This window comes from Pelodiscus sinensis, chromosome 4, assembly GCF_052426305.1.
Source record: "Pelodiscus sinensis isolate ZL-2025 chromosome 4, ASM5242630v1, whole genome shotgun sequence".
NCBI classification, from domain to species: Eukaryota; Metazoa; Chordata; order Testudines; family Trionychidae; genus Pelodiscus; species Pelodiscus sinensis.
Window position 1 is genome coordinate 125240034 of NC_143055.1, and position 27467 is coordinate 125267500.

Below are 27467 nucleotides of genomic sequence, written 5' to 3' on the forward strand. Positions count from 1 at the left end.
ACCAGTGTCTTCTAACCAAATAGCTTTATGATATTTTGAATGCAATCGTTTTTAAAAACATACCTTTTTTTCCTACTGGCTTTCCTGGAGCCTTCTAGTACTAACATTTCCTTCTTGTGCAAGCAGGTACTTTTCCCCCTTCCTCTCTGTTCGTGCCCCCCCCCCCCAAAAATGTAGTAATCCTTTCTCCTTGCCACAGCACAAGGACTGCCTACAGCTACATCTAGACTGCAAGCCTCTTTCAAAAGAGCGTCTACACTGTGATCAGTACTTCCGAAAAAGCAAGCTGCTTTTTTGAAAGAAAGCACCCAGGCAGTCTGGATGCGCTTTCAAAAACACCCTGTTTATATTCAAGAACACCTTTTTTCCCCGAAAGAGCACTTAAAAAAAAAAAAAAAGGGTGTTCTTCCTTGTGAAATTAGGTTTAGGGCTGTGGGAAAAAAAAAAAAAGCTGTGTTTTTGATTTAATTTCGAAAGAACGTGGCTGTTGTCTAGAGGCAAGTGAAGTTTTTTCGAAAGAACCCTTGAGTCGGGACCCAGCCTCGGAGAGCGAGTCCTTTCCCTTTCAAAACACACTGATGGAGCTGGGCTCATCTGCCCTCGCGGAGCCACTCGGGCCTGGGCGGCGACTCCGGGACGAGACCCCTCTGCGGGGGCTGGTGGACTCCAGGCTTCCCTGACGGATGGTAGCGCAGCGGCAGGGGCGTAGCTAAGCTCTCGCTGCCGCCAAGCCCCCCCCCCCAGCAGCGGGGTGTTGGCGGCCGGGCCCCCCGCCCCTGCGGTTACACGCGTCGCGCTCTCCCCTCGCAGTTTATCACCGCGCAGGGGCCGGCGGAGCCTCCGCCTCGTGAGGCCTCAGCCCGGCCCCCGCGCGTCCCCCCTCCGCGCCGGGAGGCTCCTGTCGCCTCGCGGGCGCGTCGGCCGCTCTGCCCCGCGCGCGCTTCCTCTCGCTGGCTGCGCCGACGGGCCGAGCGTGCCTCCAGCAGAGGCGGAAGGCGGGCTGGGGGGGGGAGGGGGTCACCTGATCGCCCTGCGTTCCTTCCGCCCGCCATTTTACGTTTGGTTCGCGGCGGCGGCGCCATTAAAGCGGGAGAAGGAGGCTCGGCCCGCCCGGCCCGCAGCCGCCACTCGCAGCGCCAGCCGCCGCGCTCGGAGCCGGCAGGCGGAACGAGGGGGCAGCCGCGCGCGCCGGTCTCGAGCTCGCCGCGGCTCCCGGGGCGCGGCGACGTCATGTCGGAGCAGCTGTTCGCGGGGGACTCGGCGGCCGGCGGCGGCTCGGCGGAGCAGGCGGAGCAGCAGGAGGGGATGGCGGGGGCCGGGGCGGGTGGCGCGGAAGGGGGAGGAGGCGGCGGCGGCGGCGGAGGAGGCGGCGGCGGCGGCGGCGCAGAGTCGGAGGGAGCCAAGATAGACGCGAGCAAGAACGAGGAGGATGAAGGGTGAGTAACGGCCGCCCCGGGCAGAGAGGCGGCTCCCGGCCGCGCGGCGGGATTTCCCCGCAGGGCGCTGCTGCGGCGGCCGCCAGCCCTGGCGCGGTTTGCTCCGGAGCCCCGGGAGCGCGTTGTGTCCGCAGCCGGGCTGCCTGTCTCCGCCCCCGCCCGGCGGGAAAGCGCCTCGGGCCGCGGCGGGAGAGGCCGCGCGATTGTCACCGCCCCTGCGGGGAGCCCGGCTTGCTGTGCCTGCAAGCGCGGGGTGAGGGGGGGGACGCCGCTGTCCCTCAGGCGCCTGGCTGGGACCCTGTGGGTCGCCCTAGGAAAAGTTCAGTAGTTGCACTGCGACTAGCTAACCCGCTCCCCCCGACCTGCCCTTGCGCCCCGTAACATCACTCCCGCTGGCAGCAGGATCGAGCCCCATCGACGCAGCCGGCGCGATCCGTTCCCCGGCCCGCTTGACTCCGGCAGCAAATGCCCGAGTGCGCTGTCACTGCAGCGCTCGGAACACTTCTCGTTGTCCGTTTGTTTACTTTGTGCATCGACTGCATCTGAGATATGGGCTAGTTCTGCTCAGAGCTGGGTTATGTAATGCAGTGCGGCTGTACCTGAGTCCTATTGAAATTGTGAAGCTCGTAATGAGACTAACTTAATCTCAGGTTGACGTTGTAAGGGACTGTTCTGGTTCCCATAGTTATTGGCAGAATGGAATCCAGAAACTCCTCCTTAATGTGGGATGTCTCAGCTAGTGTTGAGAACCGACTTACCCCCCGCACCTTTACTAAAACTAATGTGCTCTGCGGGTAAAACTATATGCTATTCCAAGGTATCAGTAGCTCCCAATCTCTCTTTTTCTGAAAACCTCTTTTCTCCAGTCTCACCCACTTCAAAACACGGTATTTTTACACTTATTTATGTCTTCATTTAGCTTTAAAGAAGGTAATTCTAGTATCTACTGTGAAATAGACATTGAATCTTTATTTTAGGGTTTTATGCTCTTCCCATCATTGTAGTGCCTTCTATGAAAAGTTTAGAGCAACAGCAAACTCTTTAGTGGACTTCATGGATTCTGACTGTTCTCAGGATGAAAACTCTGCCTGGAGGGTTTTTTTTTCCCCAGGCTTTTAGTCTCACTTTTAGAAAACAGAAATGGCATCTTAACTCAGTCACATCTGCTTCTCCTTAGCTGCCTGAAATAGTGTTCACTGCTTTTTTCACTTGTTAGCACTACAGAGGCAACCCACCAAAAGTGAGATGGATTGTATTTCTCCTTGCGTCTCAATACGATTCTGTTAAATTCTATATTCTGCACAGAAGCCAAAAAGAACTTTAGTTTTTATTTTGTTTTTTTAAATTGATTTTACAGGGATTGTAATACTCTCTCTGAAAGGCAATATGGAATGCTACAATGTCATTAGCTTCTTTTCAGGCTAGAACTGCACTCCAAAATGTGCATTGTTCAGAACACTTAAGAGTGTTCAAAACTATAATTAAATCTAGAGTTAAGGTCTGTGTGGATTGGCGGTTGAGGTTTGGGTTAGGCAAGACAGAAGTGACCATAATTTTCCTAATCAAGACAAATCTTTAAATCAGAATGGGGAGCCCATTGCTGCTCCTGTTCAAGAGCATCTATCTATTCAGTACCTCTGGAAAATCAGGCCACTTCTGTTTAGGTGTGTAACTGTAAGCACTGACATTGGAAAAAATTTAGCCAATGATTGCAGTTGGTGCATTAAAAATTAGTCATTGGGAAGGTGATGTAAACATCAGGAAACTAAATTATAACACAAGTGAAAGATTTTTAGTTGCATTACCAAGAGTGATACTAAGGCATGCACATAATTTATTACTGAGAGACAGTTTTGAGTTGTGAACATCCATCTATAGCCTATTGATATGTACTGTGCTAATTGCGTGTTTTAGCTTGTTTTTGCTTGTAATGTTTCTGACCCCTTTGCTGGTGTCATTTTAATGGCTGTTGTTGGCTCTTGCTCATCTTCAAGTTGTTTAAGGCACTTAAACATCTGCTTGACAGTTAGCTACAATGATTGAGCTAAAGCTTATAAAAAGGTATAAATAAGATTGTAATCCTAACAGGCTAAAAATTGAATTTTGATCAGTTACTGTATTGGTTGGTTATCCTCTAGCGATTCAAACTCCTCCCCATGGCTTTCTGAAGCGGCAGCAGCACAGCGGGAAGAATGGTAAAACTTTACATTTATTTCTAAATGCTTAAGGGTTCTGATAGCAATTAATTGAAAAGCACTTTAAGGGGCAGCTGTCTGGTTTGTGCCGCTAACTGGCAACTTTTTATCCTCAGAACAAATTCCCAGAGGAATAGGATATATGCATTGTGAAATTACAAAATGTTCCATGTGCAGGGTCTAATGTATAGGCTTAAAAATTGTATTACTGAAATGACTTGTGTTGAATATCTACCATTTTTTCAAACTAGATGCACTGTATTAGCGTTCTTTTATGTTAATGGAGAAATATCTAAATATTGACCGAGTGTTGTTAAATGGATTTAATGTCCTGATTTTCATCCTTAATGCACTTTTCTTCCATTTCCAAGTAATATGAAGTGAGGTTTACTGAAAATAAATGTTTTGTTTTAAATAGTACAAGCCGTTATATTGTAAGAGGCAAAAGTCTTACTGAATTTGCTGCAAAAAAGGTTGTCGTATATTGTTTGTGAAAAATTCTCAGTGAAATCAGTCCTTAAACTTCTGAAGGCAACTGCTAATAATTCAATCCTGCTTTCATTAACTCAGTTTACTAATTTGGAATGGTTCTCCCCCTCCCCACAGACCTTCCAGGGGTGACACCAGTAGAAGGACAGGTTCACTGAATGACTAACTTCCATATGGTGGATCTTTCTCCCACCCTCTGCAAAAATGTGGTTGAAATCCTCCTGATTTCCCCCTCTCCTTCCATAATAGCTTGACTAAAAGCAGGGAGAAAAATTTTTTTTTTTTTTAAATTTCAAAAACTAATCTCTAATTTCCCAGAATTTGAACTCTGGACTTGAAAAAAAACCATGTCATTGTCTAGTAGGAAATTTCCTGACAGACCTCTCAGAGGAGCACTTAAGGTATCAACTGTTTCTGCTACCAACCTTTCTTCTAAACCAGGAATGGGGAACCTGTTTTGGATTGGGGGGGCCAATGACCCACAGAAAAATCAGTTGGGGACCGCACACAAGTGAGAAGCAAACAAAACAAAAACAATCCTCACTATCATGGCCCCCGACTGAGAAGTAGAAAGCCACCTCCCCTCATACACCAGAGCCTAGTGGGGCCCAGGCTAGTAGTTCTTGTATGCTCCAACCCCACATGCTCCCCAGTGCTGGGGGGTGGGGTGGGCTAAGCCTTGGGGGCTGGATCTAGGCAAATCGAGGGCCACATCTGGCCCGTGGACCTTAGAGTTCCCCACTCCTGCTCTTAAACCAGTTCAACATGTGAAATGCTTTATTGGTAAACCTATTCCAATCCGCAACTCCCCCCCAAACAAAATTATAGTTGCAAAAGTGCAGTTTTGCCAGTGTCATCATGTATAAAAATATTAAAGGTTTTTGTCAACATAGCTGTGTGTGTCACTTTCAGATTAAACCACATCAAACCTCTCACCAATGTAGCTGTTCTGTCAAAACATCTGGCCTTAGTTTTAAGCTCTTGCAATTATGACAGTAATCTTCCAAATGCCATCAAATTGTAAAGTGACAAAGTATTTTTACCCAATCTATAGGCACAATTAAAAGGACACTGTGAATTTCAAATTTTGAAATTGACTACATTCCCAAAATTTCACTTCCTAATAGTACACCCTTTAAATGGCAAGTAAAAATAAAGCTTCAGAAGGGCTCTTTTGGTGTCCCATTTACACAGCAGTCTTTTTTTCGACAGGGAGTAGCATGAAGGAGAAATTGTCCATAGAAAATAGTCAGAGGCCCCAAATTATTTAATTTCACTGAAAAATGTGTATTCTCTAGCTCTGTTACATATATTAGGCATTCCAAATAACTAGTGGATTTAAAGACTTGCAGAGGTTATTCCGCCCCCCTGCAAGATGACTGTTCCTTTAACAAGAGTTAATTGGTTCTGCTGCTACATAGACTTGTGTGCAGCACTGAAACTTTCAAGTAGCACATCATTTTCGCATTGCAGCTTGGGCAAGATCAGGGACAGGTGGCTCTATGGGAGCGAGGGCACATGGCGAGCCATCTTAAAAACTGGCTCCCTGTGCGTACTGGGAGTCTGCGTGCAACTCTGCATGTTAATAGATGAGCCCTGGCTCATCAGTTAACCATGTACACGGTTATACTTTTACATCCCTACTTGAAGTAGCAGAGATTGTACCTGCCACAAACAGATACACCTTGCTGAGGTGGGATTAAAGACCAAAAGTTGACTTTATTTCTAGCATCTTTAAATTTGACACCACTAATCAGAAATGCTTATTTTAAAAAGCAAACAAAAAATACCCACCACCCAAGAAGAGGTCAGGAGCAGCCATAGCAAAAATTTCTCATCAAATTTCAACTGTTGCTCTATAGGTTGAAATGTTGTTAAGGCTTCTTTACATTTTGTCATGTGGTGCAACCTTGAAAACTTGCCATCTTCTAATCTATTTGACTATGTTAGAAAACTTAGTTTGTAAACTTAGTGCATTGATGAGTATGCTTTTCTTACTCAAACTTCAAAGCTCTGGGGTACATTCTGAATTATTTGGCTTCTAACTGACAAAATCAAACATCTTTTAAAGACAGACATTCTTAGCTTTATCTCTGCTTTCCTCTGCCCTTTTTTTTTTCCTCAGTTATTTGCTTCTTATTTTCTGCCTTTTTTTTTCACTCCTGTACATCTTTGAATCTCTAATCTTTATATTTTCTGGGATGTTTCCTGAATCTCTTTAAAGGTTTCATGAATTTGTAACTCTTAGAAGAAGAGTTGGAAAGACCTGGATTCTTCTCTGCCCTGTAAATTCTGCTTCTGTTGAAAGTTTTGTAGAATGCATTTGCATTTCACAGTGACTGGCTGCAGTGGTTTTCAAGACAGTTTGTTATAGCTTTCTCATTTCAGTTCATATGAAAGTACAGGCAGTCCCCGAGTTACGCGGATCCGACTTATGTCGGATCCGCAGTTATGAACAGGGTTTGCTCCCCGTCTCCCTGGTCTGCTGGAGACCAGCAGACCAGGGAGACGGGGAGCAAAGCCTCTGAGGATGCCGGCAGCGGGACAGCCGCGGCGCGTCTGGGCTGTCCTCTGCCTGCGTGCTCCCCCGCTGTCCAGCAGACCAGGGAGACGTGGAGCAAAGCCAGGGAGCACACGGGCAGCGGACAGCCCAGACGCGCCGCGGCTGTCCCGCTGCCGGCGTCCTCAGCGGCTTTGCTCCCTGTCTCCCTGGTCTGCTGGTCTCCAGCCGACCAGGGAGACGCGGAGCAAAGCCGCAGAGGACCCGGGCGGTGGGACCGCGGTGCATCTCGGTCCGCCGCCCGCGTCTCCCTGGTCTGCTGGGGGGAGCGGGGGGAGGGGCGCAGCTAGTACGCCCCTCCCCCTCCTCCTCCCCCGCCCCCCCCCCAGCAGACCAGGCTTTATTCCGGACGCCTGTTGTAGAGCAGCTGGGGCGCTGCCGGTTGGTCCCGCAGCACCACTCTGGGCGCTACTGGACCAACCCGGCAGCACCCCAGCTGCTCTGCCCCAGGCGTCCTGATTCAGCCGCTGCTGGTCAGTTTCAGCAGCAGCTGAATCAGGACGCCTGGGGCAGAGCAGCTGGGGTGCTGATGGGTTGGTCCAGTAGCGTCGAAGAGCGGCGCTACTGGAGCAACCCAGCATCACCCCAGCTGCTCTGCCCCAGGCGTCCCCAAGTCAGCCGCTGCTGAAACTGACCAGCGGCTGACTACAGGAAGCCCGAGGCAGAGTTGCTCTGCCCCGGGGCTTCCTGGAATCAGCCGCTGATCAGTTTCAGCAGCAGCTGACATGGGGACGCCTGGGGTTCTTAAGTTGAATCTGTATGGAACTGGCATCCAGATTCAGCCTGTTGAAACTGATCAGAGGCTGATTCCAGGAAGCCCCGGGGCAGAGCAACTCTGCCTCGGGCTTCCTGTAGTCAGCCGCTGGTCAGTTTCAGCAGCGGCTGAATCTGGTCGCCAGTTCCGACTTACATACAGATTCAACTTAAGAACAAACCTACAGTCCCTATCTTGTACGTAACCCGGGGACTGCCTGTAAGCTCCTGAAGTCTTATAAAAAGTATTCTCTGAGTTTAGTAGTCAAGGTCCAGAAGTATGCCTCTAATGTTATCCACTGAACCATTACTTTGAGGGTCCATAACTTGGGAATTAGTGGCTATGTAGGAAGAAGTCCAAGTTGCCACAGTGGCTTAGTAAAACCAAACATCAAGCTGATTACATAGGAGAATTACAGTGCTTTGCACTGAGGAAACTACTGATACTGTCATTCTTCCTGAAGGTATTTTGGAGTGGTTTTTTTTTTAAAGGAGTTTGATTCTTCCTTGGTGGTTGGTGTCAGTTTGGCTTTGTTCAGCATATTGAGAGAATTTGTGCTGTGTACAGGTTGAACTTTTGTAAACTGGAACTCTAGGCAAGTCTGTTCCAGGATCAGTGCCCCGGTGCACTGCACGGGGCTGGGAGCCTGACCTGATGCAAGAGAGTGGGGGGAGCCAGGAAGCCTGGTGTGCAGCTCAGCTGTTCTGGGTGGGGGCTGGGAGCCAGCACAGCTCAGCTGAGCTTAGGCGGAGATGTGACCAGGAGCCCGCGTGTGACTCAGCTAGGTTGTGAGGAGAGCCAGGAAGCCTGGCATGGGACTGGCAGCAGGGGGCCAGAAATGACCTCTCCTGGTCTGGCAAAATCCCTCATCTATGATCAGTCAGGTCTCCCGAGGGTGTTGGACCATGGAGGTCCAACTTATAGTTTGATACTGCATTTTTCTCTAGTAATTTGCCCAGGCAATGCCCTTTCGAAAAGATTCCACTTTTTAGAAGCCATAGTGCTAACGTTATTTTATAGTTACAGTGAACATATTGGCAGGCTCTTTCATTGGCAGTCATTTTATTTGTCTTATGAAATTATTCCACTCTTACATTACTGCATCACAGGCTACGGTGTATATTACTGGCTACCTATATAAACCCACCATACATCAGAGTGATTAAAGACAGGCATCCATTCCATAGCACAATGGCTTCTAAGGTCTGATACATTCTTTTGTACTGTGTAGGGATGTTAAAATGTGTTTATTTTGGTAAACACGTACATGCTGAAATTATCAGCGGGTACATGTTCATATATGGGGGGAGGCAGCTCTGCAGGAGCCCCTCAGCATTGCTGCCTCTGATACCGAGGCAGCCACTGGGGATGGTGTTGGGGGGAGGGACAGCACAGAGGGGGGTATGCATTTACTCACGGGAGTTGATATGCATGGGGATCCAGCTTAAAAACCAGCTCCCAGTGTATACCGGCTCCCAGCTGTCCCCCATGTGCTACTGCCTCTGATACAGAAAGAGGCAGCAGCAGGGAATGGAGCAAGCGAGGGGATTGTGTGGCGGGGGAAGGTCTTGTATGTAACCGTGAAGGTTAACTGGTGAGCCCAGGCTCATCGGTTTACCATTTACTGATGGACATTATCACATCTCTAATACTGTTTAATTCCCACTCAACTTTTAACTTCTGGGTTTCTAAAGGCCTCACTTCCTCCTAAAGATACTAAATACCTTGAACTCCCATTGACTTCATTTGGTAGTGCTGATTCTGCGGATACTTACCATGAGGGATGTAAGCGACTACTGACTCGACTAGTCACCCCCCCCCCTTGCTGCCTCTATCAGAGAGAAGCAGCGGGGGGGGGGAGTAAGGGGGAGCAGGGGCACAGCCCGAAACTGGTGGCACTTCCACCTTTGAAATGTAACAAAAGCTGGGCTCTTATACATTTCAGAAGCAAAGTGTGCATGCATGGTGCTCAAGGCCAGTGGGGGACTGCTTGAGTCCCCCAGTGGTTGGCCCAATGTTCCCTATGTTGCTTCCACCTTTGAAAGGTAGAAATTAGCAGGCAAGGGTCTTGCTACATTTCAAAGATGGGGGCATTCTTACTGACTAATAATCGAATAGTCAATACAAATTCCATTGACTGTTCGATTAGTTGATTAATCTAAATTTAACGTCCTTATTTACCATGCGAAAAGAACTCTAATTATATTATCTGAAACTTCAACATGCAATTTGCCACTTCTTAAACAGTGTATCTTTACAAATGCAAAGTTTTCTGGACTTTGGTGGGTGGGAATAATGTATTGTCTTTTTTTAGATAAATCCTGTGAACTGTTCCTGTTGTTTTCCTATCAGATGCCACTCTTATGTGAATCACACAGTTAAGACCAGTTCAGGTGCTCAAGCTGGCTGTACTAATTTTCCAGTTTGACTGATAGAGCTAACCTGGCTTTCTAGGCACATTGTGAAGTTTCTTTCCTAAGACTTTTGAAGAGAAGGTAAAGGCCACCAGGGTCCGAGCATAAGCATAATGTGATGCCAATCTTTAAAAATGGTTCTAGAGACAATCCTACCAATTGGTCTAATGTCAGTATACGGAAAAGTAGTTGAAACTGTAGTAAAGAACAGAATTATCAAACACATAGATGAATATGATTTGTTGGGGAAAAGTCAGCGTGGTTTTTATAAAGGGAGATCTTGCCTTGAAAAAAGAGCTAAATTCATGGAGGATAGGTCCATCAATCACTATTAGCTAGGCTGAGTAGAAATGGTGTCCCTAACCTCTGTCAGAAGCTGGGAATCGATGACAGGGGAGGGATCACCTGATGATCACCTGTTCTGTTCACTCATTCTGGGGCACCTGGCATTGGCTCCTATTGGAAGACAGGATACTGAGCTAGCCGGACCTTTGGTCTGACTCAGTTTGATCATTCTTATGAGTACTATGACACAACGCAGACACGTCACTGCTACTAAATTCCTATTTTAAAAAAAGAGAATTAATTATATTTACAAATATAAACACAACAATGCAAAACAGTGATTTTACACCAAGAAGGGGAACGAATCATAGACCCCCAAGAAGTCCCCTAGGAGTTTTATTTATGCTGTTGATTTTAAATGGAAGAAGCTTAGAAACTACAGTGATGCGCAGCGGTACTCAAGCACTTGAATTGGAAGTGGATTGGTTTTGCTGTGCAGATAGACATGATCTCTTGCCTACCCAAATAACCTTAGTAACCGGGCAGGGTTGTACCAACATCACCAGCTCATGTCATTATTTTCCCCAAGGCTTCCAATATTTAACCCGTTTTAAATGGAACATTACATACAGTGTATTTCTACATCAGTAATTCAATATCTTTTTATTAACAAGAAATGCATAGCATAGCTGTCCATTCCTACACTTAAAAATCATTTTAAGTAACTTAAACTGTTCCTAATCCTCAAGAAAGATGGCAAGAGAAATTCACTTTTAAATGAGTGGACACAACATATTTTAAATTCAAACATCTAATTTTAAAATTAAAATAGAATGATGTGGGTTTTAGAATGATAGAGAGGATGTATGTAGTGTTCATATAATATCCCAGGTTAGCTGAAGGGAATCCTTGTTGTGGCAAAAATGAGGTAGATCTGGGTATTTTCACTGTGCTCATAAAACATAATATTTGAACTTTCAGACAAATACAAAAGCCCAAATTCTAGCGACTCTAAAAGTAAAACACTCCTTTGTTTGAAAATGGGAAATTAAAACCGAAGCTACTATTGTTTCATAAGAGTAAATGCCATGTTAACTTCAGTCTTCAATAGACGTATATGGCATTTTGTCAGACAGTCTTTCCTACAACTTTTTAATGTGTAAAGATATTACAGTATGTTAGACTATTTCAATATATTTAAGAGTTAGAAAGGCTAACTATGCTGATGGCCTATTTAAAAGGTAATACAGTAAACTTCCGATAATCCGGCACCTTTAGGACCCAGGGGGTGCTGGATTATCAGATATGCCGGACTATTGGAAGGGGGGGCTATGAGGGGTTTGAGGTGAGGTGAGGGGGATGCTATCCCAGACATCTCATAGCCCCCCCTTCCGATAGTCCAGCTCTACCTCAGGCGTCCCTGATTCAGCCGCTGCTGGTCAGTTTCAGCAGCGGCTGAATCGGGACGCCTGCAGCAGAGCAGCTGGAGTGCTGCCGGGTTGGTCCGGTAGCGCTGACCCTTGGCGCGGCGAGACCAACCCGGCAGCACCCCAGTTGCTCTTGGGGACGCCTGGGGCAGAGCAGCTGGGGTGCTTCCGGGTTGGTCCCGCAGCGCTGCTCCTCGGCGCTACTGTACCAACCCAGCAGCACCCCAGCTACTCTACCCCAGCTCTGCTCCTGGCTTCCTGGAGTCAGCCGCTGGTCAGTTTCAGCAGCGGCTGAATCGGGGACAGCGGGGGTGCTGCCGGGTTGGTCCCGCAGCAGCCCCAAGGGGCAGCGCTACGGGACCTACCCGGTAGCACTCCAACTGCTCTGCCTCCGGCTTCCCCTATTCAGCTGCTGGTCAGTTTTAGCAGTGGCTGAATTGGGAAAGCTGGGGGCAGATCAGCTCCAATGGTCCGGCTGCCCAGAGCACTTCCGGGTTCCTGATGGTGCCGGACCATCAGGAATGTCGGACCATCGGAGTTTTACTGTACTATGCTTATTTTATGGAAGGGGATAAAACATGTTTGTTTCATACTGTAATTGTCCCTGGGAATAGTAATATGAGGGAGGGTTTTGGTAAGTTTGAGTTGCTATAATTAGATCACTTATTGAGTCCTTCTGTAAATGTCGTCTTTTTTCTTCCCTTGCTTCATGCAGCAAAAAGTTCCCCGATAATGTTGGGGAATCAGGTTTTCCAAACTAAGCCTTTTTCTGGTTTTTATAATACAAGAAAACTTGAAGTTCTCCAATATATCCTCTAAATCAGTGACACTCAAGATTGAGGCTTGCGAATTGCAAGTGGCTCATTATGTCTCCTGAGGCTCTTTGAGACACATGATATTAAAATACTGTGCAGTTTTATTAACCAACAAGGATGCCTTTACTATGTTCTTAACCAGTTGTAGTTGATAAAGTAATACTTGGTTAGTCATTTTGCAATGAGGAAAATATATATAAAATATAATAATAATCAGTTCTCCATACTATGGCGCTTTTAGATAATGTTGATCACTAATTTGACTCTTGAACAACTGAAGCCTAAATATCACTGTTTGAAAGTATCCCTGGAGCATAGAGCACTTCTGAGTGTCTGACACCACTAGTGTGGTGGTGTAGTGCTCGGTTGCCTCAATAACTCCTACGTGATTGTCTTGAAAGCACTCATCTTGAGAGAGACTTCTTTGCTCTCTACCAAAGAGTAATAGACTATTGGAACAATATATGAATGGATGGAGAGGAGTAGGTCTGCTGGTAATTAATTCAGTTTTGTGTGTGTTTAGGGATATGTTACAGTCACTGGTATTACACTTGTAACATCTCCAGAAGGCTGGAACCTCTATTCTATTCACTACAGTTGCATAAGGATTAGATAAATCTGTCAGAAGTCTATGCATTCCTAAGGCCATGAATAATGTAGCAAGGCCTGGGCGTAGCCCCGCTTTTCAGATGTGTATATGTAGCTTTGATTTAAATAGGTAGTTTGGTATATCCTGATGTGACATAACTCATATTATAGATGTGCTGGTATAATGTAAACTGATGACACATTTGTAACATAGAGGCCTTGGGATTTATATTGTGTGCAGAGGAGCTATTCTAGGGATTTCTAGAATAAACACAAACTCCCTTGGAAATAAGTTTTAGTTGGGGCAATAAAGGGAACTAGGTCTTGTAGGAAAGGTCTTTGCAGATCTGTCTGGATTTTGTTTTCTCTTGTGATATTTTTTTGGAGTTAACTTCAAAATGTTTTTTCACTAGAGTGGGTACCAATAACATTTGCCTATTAGCTTTAGGAAAGATTCCTTTCACAAGTTCACTTGGTTAACGTAAATTGACACAAAGCATGTAGTGCTCCATTTTGAGGAGCTAAGATGTTTAAACTTTTTACCCCTTATTTCCTAACTCTTTTGCTATTGGGGGAGTGACTTGTTTCCAAACTATCTAGTGTAACTTAGTATTTACAATGAAAATGAAAATGAAAATAAAATTTAGATTAAACTACCCATGTTAAGTTGCATGGTTAGTGTGCATGGGAAAACAATGGGTTTACAGCTTGTTTGGTCACTTTGGAAAAACACATGGTCTCATCCTTATATAATTCTATATGTTCAGTATTGGTCTTGGTCTGAGCATGTAACTTGAGTCATGTTCCAGTATTGGTTACTTCCCTTCCATTTGGGTAGAGTAATCTGACCCCAACTTGGTAGAGGTTTTTTTTGGTCTAGGATCTTGGCAAGTTAGACATATTTTTGCGTGTTCAGTCCAGACTGGTGTATACAGCTAAGTGGATAATCTCTCCTTTGTGCATTTATTTTGAAAATTAACTATGTACTGTAATAATAACTTAATTAACATCTGATCCCCTGTGAGACTGTAAGTGCAGCTGAGAACAGAACACTATTGAAGGATTTAAGTGGTGGTGGTGGTGGTGGGAAGTAGAAAAAAAAATCCGCCTAGTCTTTTCAGCCCCCACGTTGAATTTGTAGGGCTGGTAGCTTAAGTCTTATTTGTAAAGTAAATACATGACTGGGACACACATATGGAACTCAAAATATCACTTTTACGTAGACTAGCCACAAGTGCAGATCTATCCAGAAAAATCTGAGGGGCCACTTTCTGAAATGTAGAAGGATGATCAGATGTATAAAGTAGTATTTCTGGTAGTATCCTACCAAAGTTCCCTAAGTGGAAAAATGAGCTCTATGAAAAAAAAAATCCTGTATGTCAAATTTTAGAACAGACATTAACAAATTAATAATCTTGTCTTTACAGGAAAATGTTCATTGGAGGCCTTAGCTGGGACACTACAAAGAAAGATCTGAAGGACTACTTCTCTAAATTTGGTGAAGTTGTAGACTGCACTCTGAAGTTAGATCCTATCACAGGGCGATCAAGGGGTTTTGGCTTTGTGCTTTTTAAAGAGTCTGAGAGTGTAGATAAGGTAGTGTTATTCTCTAATCTAATTCATTAACCTTTAAATTAACAGTACAGAAACTCATTAAAATAAGGCTCATGCGTGTGTCTAGTCTACATAATCTGTAACAGGGATGGCCAAATCCTGGCCGGCAGACCAGATCTGGTCCACAGGGTTAGCTCTGAGTGGACCCCCACCACTATATTTATGTGCATGGCTGCAGGTACTGACAGTTGCAGCTCCCTTTGGCCCCAGATGGTTGTTCCCGGCCAGTGGGAGATGTGTGAAACAGTATTCTGTGCTGCTTCCTGCCGCTCCATTGGCTGGGAGCTGCGATCGCCAGTACCTGCGGCCATACAGGTAAAATATAGTGGTGGCCACACACCGGAGCTAACCCCGGCGGTAGCCTTTGTGTTATTGCCCATCCCTGGTCTATAAGATACATCTTTGAAAAGCAATATTGTTACATTGAAATGCTTTTACTTCAACCCTGTAACTGACCTGTCTAATGCACAGTGAACAGCATCTCTTGAAGCATGGTCTCATGTCCTTCACTTTAAGGGAATGGCTCTCAGCATGTTAGGTTAAGTTCCCTTTAAGTTGCGCGGCTTCACAGATTCCCTTTGAGCCCTTGCAAGGGCTACTAAGCTCCACGTAAGGGCTCGGAGATGGAGAGGGGAGAGACACCTCTACCCAAAGCTGCCATGGCTGGGGAGAGGAGCCCCTCTCCGTGGGTCACAGCACAGAGCTGTTGTGGCCAGGGCAGAGGTGCCCCAGTCCCAGCACAGAGCTGCTGCAGCTCTGGCTTCTAGCCAGGGGACCACAGGACACCATGTGCTGCCTCCTCAGCTCTGAGCACTGGCTCCACACTCTCCTTGGCCAGGGGGAACTTGGAGGCAGTGCTTGTGGGTAAGAGCAACACAGCATGGAGCCTCATGTGTGCCCCCCTTTGTCAGACCTACTGGCCGCTTTCAGGGTGCAGTGCAGTGCCCGGGACAGGCAGGCACTAGACAGCCTGCCTTAATGCCACTGACTAGGAGTCACCAAGGTAAGCCCAAGCCCACTCCACCCTTATCCCCCCCCCCGCAAACTGGAACCACATCCTGTACCCCAATGCCCACCAAAAGCCTGTACCCCTTCCTGCACCCCAGGCACCAGCTCTGAGCCCATTCCCCAACCTGGCACCCCTTCTTGTGTCCCAAACCCCTCATCAAGGGGTCCACCCTAAAGCCCTCACCCCGTCCTCCACCCCGAACCCTTGCCTCAGCTCACAGCCCCCTCCCAAATTCCGAATCCCTTCACCCCACTCCCCCAGTTTGGAGCACAGGAGGGGGCTCCAAACTAGGAATGTTAAATACCATTTAATCAACTGGTCGATGGAATTTCCATTGATTAGTCAATTAGACAAGTGGGGGGAGTACAGAGCTACAGCAGGATTAGTGCCTGGCCCTGGGAGCTAATCCTGCTGCAACTCTGCCTTTTAAAGCTCTTCCTCTTGTACTAAGAGATATTAGCCTTTTAAACGTATTAAGATCCTAAAGCACAAGTGGGGGGGACTGGGTGTAAGCCAGGACAGCTGATTCCTGGCTTGCACCTGATTTTTCCCCTCTGCGCTTGTGCTTTTTAATCATATTAAGAGCACCAGGCTCTTAATACATTTAAAAAGCTAAAGTGCAGCAGGGGGACCAGGTGTGAGCCGGGACTGCTGATTCCCGGCTTGTGCCTGGTCCCCCACTAGGCCTGTCTCCCGTGCCCCCCGCAGAGATGGTGCTGGAGGGAACTGGCTTTTAAGCTGGCTTCCCCCCAGCACTGGCTCCTGCTCCCCCCTTGCTGCAAGTGGGGGTTGAAAGTGACTAATCATTTACATCCCTACTCCAAACCCTTCATCCCAAGCCCCACTCCAGAATCCTCACCCTCATTTAGAGCTGTCACCTCTCCCCTGCATCCTGCCCCAGACTGGAACCCCAATCTGTTGGCTGCATCCCAGCCATACTCTGTCCGTGTGCAAAATGACTTTTGCTATTTGATATATCACCTCCATATGAGTGCACACAATTAGTCATTCCGCACATAGGCATAACCAGGGCCTGACAAATGGCGGCGAGATCTACTCGCCAGCCCTGCACTGTGCATGCGCCAGACCCGCATTGCGCATGCACACGCCTCTGGTGAACAGGGCAACCGGCTGAAATCTGCTTGCCACAGGCAAGTAGATCCAGTGATTTGTCAAGCCCTGGGCATAACAAATTACAGGAAATACTGATGTCAAGTCATAGTCTTTGTTACACTACAGGGTAGGCTGATGTAATCTGCTTTGCATCAACCTAACTGTGGAAGTATCTTCATTTCTATTTAGCCTCTACCAAAAGTGCCTCTGTAGGCAGATTTAGTAACACTCGAGCAGTGTAGAGTCAGTTGACGTAGTTAAGTTGATGCAGTTCAGTATAGACTCTACTTTGCTTACCTCAGCTTTACTGCCTTTAAGAAGCCATCCCACAGTGCCCCATCCTGAAATTAACAGAAGTGCTTCTGGTGAGGGGATGCACCACTGACACAAGGAGCCAAGTGTGTGCGTGCATAGAAGCAAATTAATCACTGTGATGGCCATATGCTAACTCAAGTTAGCTTGACATTTTATGGTTTAGATAAGGCTTCAGATGCTACAATAGTAAATGCTGTTGAGAAACCTTCTATATCCATAAGACTCTTCATTTTTGCTTTTTACCAAAAAAATCCTGAGTTTTACAAAAATTATTTGTTTTATACCAATTTTCACCTGAATATTGGGCCATTCAGAAATAGGACTGTTAAAAAAAATCCAATACATTGTTAGGTAGATGTGTTTGTTATTAATATGTTAAAGCCAAGGCAGAGAAGTAACATATTTTATTGGACCAACCTCTGCTGGTTAAAGAGACGAGTATTTGAGCTTCTTGGTACGTTAGTCCCATGATATTAAAGAGAATTACTAACATGGCTAGAACAACACGGCAAATGATAATAAATTAGTCTTAAGTCTAATTGCGAGTCTCTGTTAAGGCAATGTAATTTAATGTAATGGAAGATATACGCGCTTGCTTATGTGTATATACTGTTAACAGTTCCTGAAATAAACGGCAGTATTATACTGCTTTTACACTTTCAGTTAATCTTTGTTTTCTCTACTTGTTCTCTCGCCTGGTTCCACAATGTTAACCCCCATATTGTCTCAAAAAATTGAAGTCAATTAATAAGTTTAAAATTTCCCAGAAATTGATCAAATATAAAACAAAGGGCTATGGATATCCAGTATTGTGGAACTATTTGCTCAGTAAGAGGAACAAAGCTTAGGTGGTTTAAACAGATGGTAGTTCAGCAAATGCTTATACGACAGTTGACATGCTAGGCAACCGTTCGCTTCCTCCCCTTGCTGCTTCTATCAGAAAGGCATCAAAGGGGTGGGTGAAGAAGAGAGGGTGCTTCAAAGTGGCAGCATGGCATGGAGCCCAGGGCCAGAGCCCAGTCTCCAGGTGGTGCTGCCACTTTGAAATGCGGCGAGCAGCCCAGGGCCAGCTGGGAGTCTCCAACTGGCCCCAGTCTGCATGCAGCATTTCAGTGTCAGTGCCCATGAAGCCTGGGGTCAGCTGGGGACTCCCCCCGCTGACCGTGGGCTCCATGCAGCGCTGCTGCTTTGAAATGCTGTGGGGAGCATCTGGCCAGTGGGGGACTACTTGAGTCCCCCGCTGGCCCCGTGTTCCCCACAGTGCTTTAACATGTGAAGTGTAGCAACAGCCCTGGGGCCGAAGTGCCCTTATCGACTAATTGAATAGTCGATGCAAATTGCATCAACTATTTGATTAGCCAATTAATTGAAATTTTACATTCCTAGTAGAAAGTGATTTGATCTTTTTCAGGCTTTCTTTTAAGAGTACCGCTTTTGAATACTGTGTCCCTTAATTTCCTTTTATGGCACTTGGCTCCAGAGTGATAAGTGCTTAAATGAAGGGTTTGGGGAGGAAACAGTCATGTATTTTGGAGCCATAGTACTTTGTTATGCATCTGTAAAAGTGCACAGTTTATGCCCATCTCTAGTTAACGCTGTATCTTTGGCATTATACTTTACTGCAATTTTTGGTAAAGTTTTAAGTCAAAAAAATTTTTTTAACTTCAAATTATATAGGTCATGGACCAAAAAGAACATAAACTGAATGGAAAAGTGATTGATCCAAAAAGAGCTAAAGCTATGAAAACAAAAGAACCTGTCAAAAAGATTTTTGTTGGTGGACTATCTCCAGATACACCCGAGGAGAAAATAAGGGAGTATTTTGGAGGTTTTGGTGAGGTATGTGACACAAGCTGTTTCATCAACTTCTATTTTGAATAGGTCTGACATTGAAGCATTCTAATTTTTGCAGTGATGCTGTTTTAACATGTTTTTAGAATATTGGGGCTTAACATCATTTGTTGTGCTAATGTATATTTTGAAATTTTCTAGACTAAGTGAGTATTCAGTATTGGTTTTGAAAGCAGTTCAGGCTTGCCTTGAAAAAAGGGAGTAAAACACTTGTATTTTATTTTCTCACTTTATCTTCATAGTAAACTAAATTTAACCAGCGTTGCTCGGGTCCTTAACTCAGATAAGTTGGTTCCTCCCCCTCTCCCCCCCATTTAAAACATTGTTCCCTTTTGGGAGATAGACCCACATATAAACTTTCTGAAATATATAGTAAATAGCTTTCCCTTTCTCTACCCCGCCCCCTTGGGGTACAGGGTTATAGCTGTCCTGGTCCCCATCTCTGGCCCTTTGCTGCCCCCTGTGGTCATTCTGCAGTATAACTGTCCCTCTTACCAGATACTTTTCTTTCCATTTATGAGAAACAATCTAATTCCAGACATATCCCATTGTCCTGGCAAAACCAAACCCTGATCTTGCTTTAAGTTCAGATAAGAGGAAGCTGCATAGCAAATTTGGTGGTCTTAGCTCTTATCGTTTAGAGCAGGAGTGGGGAACGTAAGGCCCAGGGGCTGGATGTAGCCCCTGGGTTGCCTGCATCTGGCCCCCAAGGCTTAGGGAACTTGTGTTGGCACTCTAGCCCATCCTCCCTGCAGCTCCTGACTGATTTTTCTGTCGGTCAGCAGAACCTGACCCAAAAAAGCTACCCATTCCTGGTTTAGAGGAGTTCTTGAACAAACGGACTCACGGACAGACATACAGAGAGATTCTTATACACAAACTGTCTAAAATATAATAGATGTAGGCAATAAATAGTTTTAGTGCTTGGGCTGGTAAATCGTCATAAATTCTATAAACCTAGATTAAATGGCTTCCTGTTTCCCCACTGACCTGGCAAATCTTGCTAACGTGAACCTTTCAGCTCATGTCAACACAACAGTCAAAAATCCTGGTCGCAGACTGGTTGTCTTCTACTGGTTGGGGGGCATTGTTCCCTCAAATTCCGGAATTAGAAATGTAGTTCCACTTTGTAATGTACTGCTAACCTTAACTGGTCTTCATTAAATTGGAATCTACTTTATAACTAGGGTAAGGAGATATGTTATACATTCCTTTACTTATGTTAGTGTATTTGCAGTCAGGTTCTTAAACCCATTACATATATCTGTAATATGTAGTTCCAAAATTGTTGTCTTTCAATATAGTTTGTGCCAGGATAGGTAATGTAGGAGCCAACACACTGGAACTACATATTACGGAAATAAGAAATATTTAACACATTTATATTTAAGATGAACTTAGGAATATGTATAGAGATCAGTTAAAATGTTGTGTATGTATACTGTAGTCATGCAAATATCTTTGAAAGGGTAAATCAGTGTCACTGTTGAGCTAAGTCCCATGCCAAATCCCTTCTTCCCTGCAGATTTCTTTGCTTCCCCACAGAGAATAACAAGGAAGCCACAGAGCAGAGTGGCGCTGGGGGTGCTTGCACTGGCAGAGTCTGGTGCAGCTTTACTCCCAACTTCCTGTCCACAGGGGTGATCTCCCATGTCCGTGCAACCACTGCTCCCGACTGTCATGCTGAAGCCTCCAAATTTATGTATTTACAAAATGTGCAGAATTTTTTTTTACACAATTCCCTTAGGAGGAGTAGGAATGTTTCCCTTTGTCATGAGGAATTGCTATGAATTTGAATGCTTTGTCAATAATACTGAGTATTAACTGGTAGGGATGTTAAATAATGGTTAATTGAATAGTTGATTAACCTCATGAATTCTTATTGGTTACTCAACTATTCTATAGTCCCCGGGGGCGGGGCTGGCAGCCAGTGCACTCCGACCTCACTCCTGTGGAACCCTCTGCCACTCCATGCTGCTGCCTCTGTAACAGAGGCAGCAACATGGGGTGTCAGGTGGGAACTGGCTCGCAAGGGGAGCGTTTAAAAATCAGCTCCCTATCGCCCACTGCTGCTGCCTCTGATAAAGAGACAGCAGCATGGGGTGGCAGCAGCCCTTGTCTAGGGGATGTCTGAGCTCCTGAACCTGATGCGAGCTGGAACTGAGCTGGGCTGCCTGCCCCCCGGGTGGCTCCTAATACACTTCAAATGCAGAACCACAGCAGGAGTAGGTCCTGGACCCAGTGTGAGCCAGGACTGAGAGGGACTGCTTGCTGAAAAATTTACTGGCAGCGGGGAGGGAGAGAGAAATGCGTGTAGTCTATATCATTAACCTATAAGCTTTAGCTTATCAATTAATTGGTTAATTGACTACACCAGCCATGAGCCACATGCGGCTCTTGCCCCCCCCCTCCCCAAAGGGCAGCCCCCCCGCCAGCTCCGCCCCAGCCCCTGGCTTCCCTGTGCTTACCAGGTCGGAGCTGTGGGGTTTTAAAAATGGCGCCCAAGATGGGGGAGCCGTCTTAAAGGGGCAGCCTCCTTTTAAAAATTTTTTTAATTTTTTTTTTTGTTTTGTTTTGCTCGACAATTCTGTTCTGGGGTTTGTTTGTTTGCTTGACAACTCTGGTGCAGCTGTTCACATTTTTTCCGCCGCTGTTTTGGCTCTCTTTATTAAATGGGTTGGCCACTCCTGGACTACACCATTACTTCCCTAGTAACTGAAAAATACTGTGAAGCAAATCTTGCTGATGTCATTATTCAAGACTTTATATAACATGTAAAGCTTGTAAACTAAACATTTGTATGTGAACATGACATATATCAAAATGCCTTTGCATGGAAACTTGCTACCTGCATATATCAGCTAAAGGTTAAATAGGTTCAGTTAACTAATGAGCTATACAGATGTAACGGTGTGTGATTATTTGTATTTAAACTTAGTAAAGTATGGAGAGTTGTTTGATAAGAATGACATTGAAATATACTGACTTGTTTTCACCAGGTGGAATCTATAGAACTCCCTATGGACAACAAAACCAACAAAAGGCGTGGGTTCTGCTTTATTACTTTCAAGGATGAGGAACCAGTGAAGAAAATAATGGAAAAAAAGTACCACAACGTCGGTCTTAGTAAAGTATGTTAAAAATCTTAATAGAGAAACTTTGAATTGGTTGTGGTAAAAGAGCAAATAACTTTCTCTGTGTTGAATACTTTAAGAGCTGCCTCCATTTTATGTGTGGAAATAAATGGAAATGTAGTTTTAAGATAGAGTTTTAGCTCATTAATGTTTGCCTTATACAGGCACCAAGTATACAGGCAGTCCCCAGGTTACGTACAAGATAGGGACTGTAGGTTTGTTCTTAAGTTGAATCTGTATGTAAGTCGGAACTGGCATCCATATTCAGCCACTGCTGAAACTGATCAGTTTCGACAGCGGCTGAATCTGGACACCAGTTCCGACTTACATACAGATTCAACTTAAGAACCCCAGGCGTCCCCAAGTCAGCTGCTGCTGAAACTGATCAGCAGCTGATTCCAGGAAGCCCGGGGCAGAGCACTAGCTGCATCCCCCCCACAGCAGACCAGGGAGACGGGGAGCAGCTTTTCTCGCCCCGGAGGAGAGAAAATCCCCGTTCGTAACTGCGGATCCGACATAAGTCGGATCCACGTAACTCGGGGAATGCCTGTACCTCGGTTTCTGAGGCATGTTGGGAAACACTGTACATGCCTTCCTCTGCAAAAGAGACTCTAGCATTCTATGGCAGTCTAGCTTCCAACAAGAGGTTGTGGCCTTAGGCACTTTATCATCCTTTCTCATTCAGAGGTCTGGCAACTACATACTCGCTTATCCCCAAAGCCCTGAATTTCCACTGGTAGGACTCAGTGCACCAAACTTCCCTACCATCCTCCTCCTCTGGGTTAGACTTACCTCTTGTCGTCTTCCTCCCAAGTTGCCACCTCCCTCAGGGCCCTCTACAGCTTCCTTCAGAAACCCAGAAATCTCTCCCCTCCACTTCTCTGTACTCTTCTCCCATATATACTTTATGTATAATTTTGGAAAGTGTGGTTTCTTGGAATCAATGTTCTGTGGGTTGAAACTCTCTAAATTGGGAGAGTCTGGCCCATCAACATCTGTGGTCTGGCACAGATGTTTCTAGACCAGAGAGCCCCAGTGGAGTGCCAGCAGCAGGGACCCCTGGGACTGGGAGCCCCAGCGTGCAGGTAGGGAAGCAGCCAGTAGGCCTCGGCTGGGAGTACGGGGGCTGGTGGCAGGGGGTCCAAAATGATTTCCTGTGGTCGGGCAAAATCCCTCATCTAGGACTGATTAGAGCCAAAAGGTGCCAGACCAGGGAGGTCCAACCTGTGCTTGCATCCTAGCTTAACTATTCAATCACTGGAAAATGCTTTCTTGTTAGTCAATACTCAAGTAAGGTGTAAATCAGTAAAAATTGTCTTAAATTAGTACTAAAACAAAATGGAAACTTGCTTTCTATTGGATCCTGGATAGTTGAGGAATATATAGTTCAGATGTTTCATCACCTTGTGTAAGTACAGCCAATAGCAAAAATAATATAAAATCAAAGCTAAAGTTTTACATAGCTGTTTATATGCTGGCAGCTGAGTTGAACATTCAAAATATAACCGAGGAAAACTAGTGATTCTTTCGTAATTCAAATCTGGTCCAAACTTTCTAAAGCTATAGTTTGTCATTCAGATGAAAAATGAAGGATGGGGGAACAAAGTTTAATTTCAGCATTTCTTTTAAGAATTAGTGTCTACCCCAGAAATGCTGGAAACAGTTTGTCACTGAATTTTCACACACTGTGAAATAGAGTAGGTAACTGTTTTTAGGTTGAAAAACCTTTAAAAACAATGAAGAGTCCTGCAGCACCTTAAAAACTAACAAAAAAAAGTAGATGGTATCATGAGCTTTCATGGGCACAACCCACTTCTAAAGATGAATTTTAGGTTGAAGTTATTTGTTATTTTTCCTAAGTCTCCACTGTGACCAGTTTTAATTCTGTGCTCCTCTATTAACTAAAGTACTAACTTATAGTCAGTAAGCTATAAATTACTTTGAACGCTGCTCTTTTAAGTTAGGTTTGATTTTAATTTTTGATCTTCCAGTGTGAAATAAAAGTAGCAATGTCAAAGGAACAGTATCAGCAGCAACAGCAATGGGGAAGTAGAGGAGGATTTGTTGGAAGAGCTCGTGGAAGAGGTGGTGGTAAGCTCTTGCTCAACTTTTTATTAATTTTAGAGAGGTGGCTATATTCTTTCAGCTTTCTAATTTTGTCAATTTACTACTCTGCTTCAGGCCCCAGTCAAAACTGGAACCAGGGATATAGTAACTACTGGAATCAGGGATATGGCAACTATGGCTACAACAGCCCAGGGTACGGTGGCTATGGAGGATATGACTACACTGGTTACAACAACTACTATGGATATGGTGACTATAGCAGTAAGTACTGAGCTTTCTATAGAACATGTTATCTGACTTCCCTTCTCACTCTACAAGTTTAAAACAGATGTCAGATGACTGCAAGCACCCTAAAGAGGTATTTTAAATCATGTTTAGTGTCTTTAATTTCTTGGAAGCCAGAATAAAAAAAAAATCCATACCTATGATCACTCCCAAGTTCTCATAGAAACCTGTTTTTGGCTTGAGCTTGATGGACCATATGGGACCTGTAGGCTTTTTTAATGACTGTCCCTTCTTTTAGAGGACTTATGTATATTCCCACTTATAGACTCATAGACTTTAAGGTCAGAAAGAACCATTATGATCATCTAATCTGACCCCCTGCACAACACAGGCCACAGAATCTCACCCACCCACTCCTGGAATAATCCTCTCACTTATATCTCAGATATTGAAGTCCTCAAATAATGGTTTGAAGACCCCAAGATGCAGAGAATCCTCCAGCAAGTGATCTGTACCCCATGCTACAGAGGAAGGCGAAAAACCTCCAGGGTCTCAGCCAATCTACCCTGGAGGAAAATTCCTTCCCAACCCCAAATATGGCGATCAGCTAAACCCCGAGCATGTGGGCAAGACTCACCAGCCAGACACTCAAAGTTCTCTATAGTAACTCCTATCATCCCTCCATTGGCCTATTTACCACCAATAGTGAAAGATCAATTAGTTGCCAAGATCATGTTATCCCATCAAACCATCCCCTTCATAAACCTATCTAGCTTAATCTTGAAGCCAGATAGGTCTTTTGCTCCCACTACTTCCCTTGGAAGGCTGTTCCAGAACTTCACTCCTCTAATGGTTAGAAACCTTCATCTAATTTCGAGTCTAAACTTCCTGATAGCCAGTTTATATCCATTTGTTCTTGTGTCTACATTGAGACTGATCTTAAATAATTCCTCTCCCTCCCTGGTATTTATCCCTCTGATATATTTAAAGAGAGCAATCATGTCCCCCCTCAGCCTTCTTTTGGTTAAGGTAAACAAGCCAAGCCACATTTTGGCAGTGAGCTGTGACAGTGCCTTGGAAAACTGTGCCCATCAGGAGATTCACAAGAGAATTTGCCCTATCTTATATATTTCTTAATTGCCTCGATAATCTGTCACCACAGAGAGCAAATGGAACCTGCTTTTGTGTCCTTACACTAAACTAAATCATCCCTTTGCCTACCCTCAATCTTTCTTTATTAGCTTTTAGTGTTATATAGGATAGTTCAGAATAGATGACCCTTTCCTTATCCTTTATCAGAACTGCTGGGCCCTAATCCCCACAGGGCTTTAAGACTTGTACCCACTTTTGGCACCTTCTATGCATGAGTGAAACCCATTTGGGAAAGCCAGAGTATGATCTGCTGCACAGTCACTTTCTGCATCAGATGCAGGAAATGTGAGGGTTCAGACACACCTGGCTTCTTGCTACCTATAGCCTGATACCTTGATGGGTCTATGTAGGACATTGCGACTAGTCTTAGTGCTGAGATCTTCAGCCATTGGATCCAAGATGCACTGTGGCATTCCATCCTTAATGCCACTTTCTACCATAGATTCAAGGTTTTAATCTCCTCTGTGCTCTACTGGGAACAAATCCCTCATTCTGCATTAAATAGACCCAAAGAGGTATCAAAGAGAAGATCAGAACCTCCTGCCAAACCTCAGTAGCATTGTCACTGTTGCAGAGATGAAAACCTCAGTACCTGTACGATGCTTGGCACAATTGCCAGGGTGGTCTTTTTTGTACCCTGACCCATGAGTCCCTGGAAGGTTGCTGAGCATCACTGTCACTACTTCTGCCTATTCCTCTGAGTTGGATGCTCTAGCATCAATTAATCTAAATTGCAAGGAGTCCAAATACCAATAGCTGTTTTCATCTATGTTGGAATGGGGTCCACTGTTGACTCCACTAGCCACCCCAATGTTTGCTTTCCCTCAAAAGAACAAATGGGGATAAACTGTCCATCAGTACATTTAGGCTTGAAATTAGACAAAAGTTTCTAATTCTAACTATGAGAAGAGCGAAGTTTATGGTGTGTTAGCATGCTTTTTTGACATCCATTGTCTTTCTTCTGTTGTGCTCACTTCTGCCATTTCTTAGAATTATGAAATCTGTCATTTCATCATCACTTTCATCCAAACTGTCTTCCATGTTCAGATTTGCAACCTGTTCTTCCCTGTTGGTCACAATCAAGTCTAACATGTCTGTTTCCTTCGCTCTTTCTGAAACAAAAAGGTGTCCCCAATACATTACAAGAAAGTACTGGGAATTGTGTGTTGCTTTTTCATTAATGGTCTGGGTAGTTAGTCCCCCATTGCTAGCAAGTCTTCTGTTTTGGTATTTCTGTTCTTGAAATGCCTCATTCCCCTCCTTTTCCTAATTTGGTGGTCTATCGTTGATAGCTATTTCCTCTTTCCGCCCCCCTTTATATTTTTATTCTGAGACTCTCAATTGGTTTGCCTCTCACTTCCTTTTGGGCCCCAGGTCAAATGTATATGTTCTGGTATATAATACAATGCCTCTTCCCTTTTTCTGTCTGTTCTTGATCAAGCTATACTCCTCTGTAACAGTATTCCTGTCATAAGATTTATCCCACCAAGTTTCTCTAATGCCAGTTGAGTAATTTAGCTTATGTTTATACTGCTGCTTCTTTATTCTTATTGACTACTTGCATTTGTGTATCGATATCTAATACAATGAGCAGAGTCCCCCACTGATTTCCCTCTTCTTCCTGTGACCCTATTGTAATTTTCCATGTCTTCTCCTCCCTCTTTCTCCCCACCATCTAACCCTTTGTCAGGATTGCCTTTTTAAATCTTATCTGTGGGCTTCAGTCAACTGCCCCTTTTGTATTAAGGAGATACCCTTCAGTCTCCAGGTTTTTTAAGGACATGATAAATGCATGCATCCTTTCTTTCCCCGTTACAGAGCCCTCAAGGATCTTAAATCTTGTTCTAATGAAGCTAATGGGCCTTTTGCTCAAGCCTCTTTCAAGCATATATCCATTTAAATTACTTCCTGGAAAGCCTAGTGCATTGGTGACGGTTCCGCCTTGAACTATGGTCAGCAAGCTCCAATCCCAGCTTCATGCCTGACCCTGCGCCCTCCATGCTAGCCATGGATGCTAGGGCATA

At 45.0% G+C, this 27467-nt stretch overlaps 1 protein-coding gene across 4 annotated transcripts in view; it reads left to right on the forward strand.

Annotated features, from left to right (window-relative positions):
• Window positions 1-1035: 1035 nt before the first annotated feature.
• HNRNPD (heterogeneous nuclear ribonucleoprotein D) overlaps window positions 1036-27467 on the forward strand; it is a 30482-nt gene continuing 4050 nt past the window's right edge. For 2 of the 4 annotated variants that reach the window (XR_012903983.2, XM_075929477.2), the window contains exons 1-7: window positions 1036-1436; window positions 3575-3631; window positions 14391-14559; window positions 18692-18853; window positions 21865-21996; window positions 23991-24090; window positions 24181-24327. Coding sequence is in view for 3 of the 4 variants with exons in the window: in XM_075929477.2 (XP_075785592.2) it covers window positions 1231-1436; window positions 3575-3631; window positions 14391-14559; window positions 18692-18853; window positions 21865-21996; window positions 23991-24090; window positions 24181-24327 (973 nt within the window). In the remaining variant the exon portion in view is untranslated. The remainder of the gene's footprint in view (window positions 1437-3574; window positions 3632-14390; window positions 14560-18691; window positions 18854-21864; window positions 21997-23990; window positions 24091-24180; window positions 24328-27467) is intronic. The other 2 variants (XM_075929476.2, XM_075929478.2) reach the window with 2 other exon arrangements.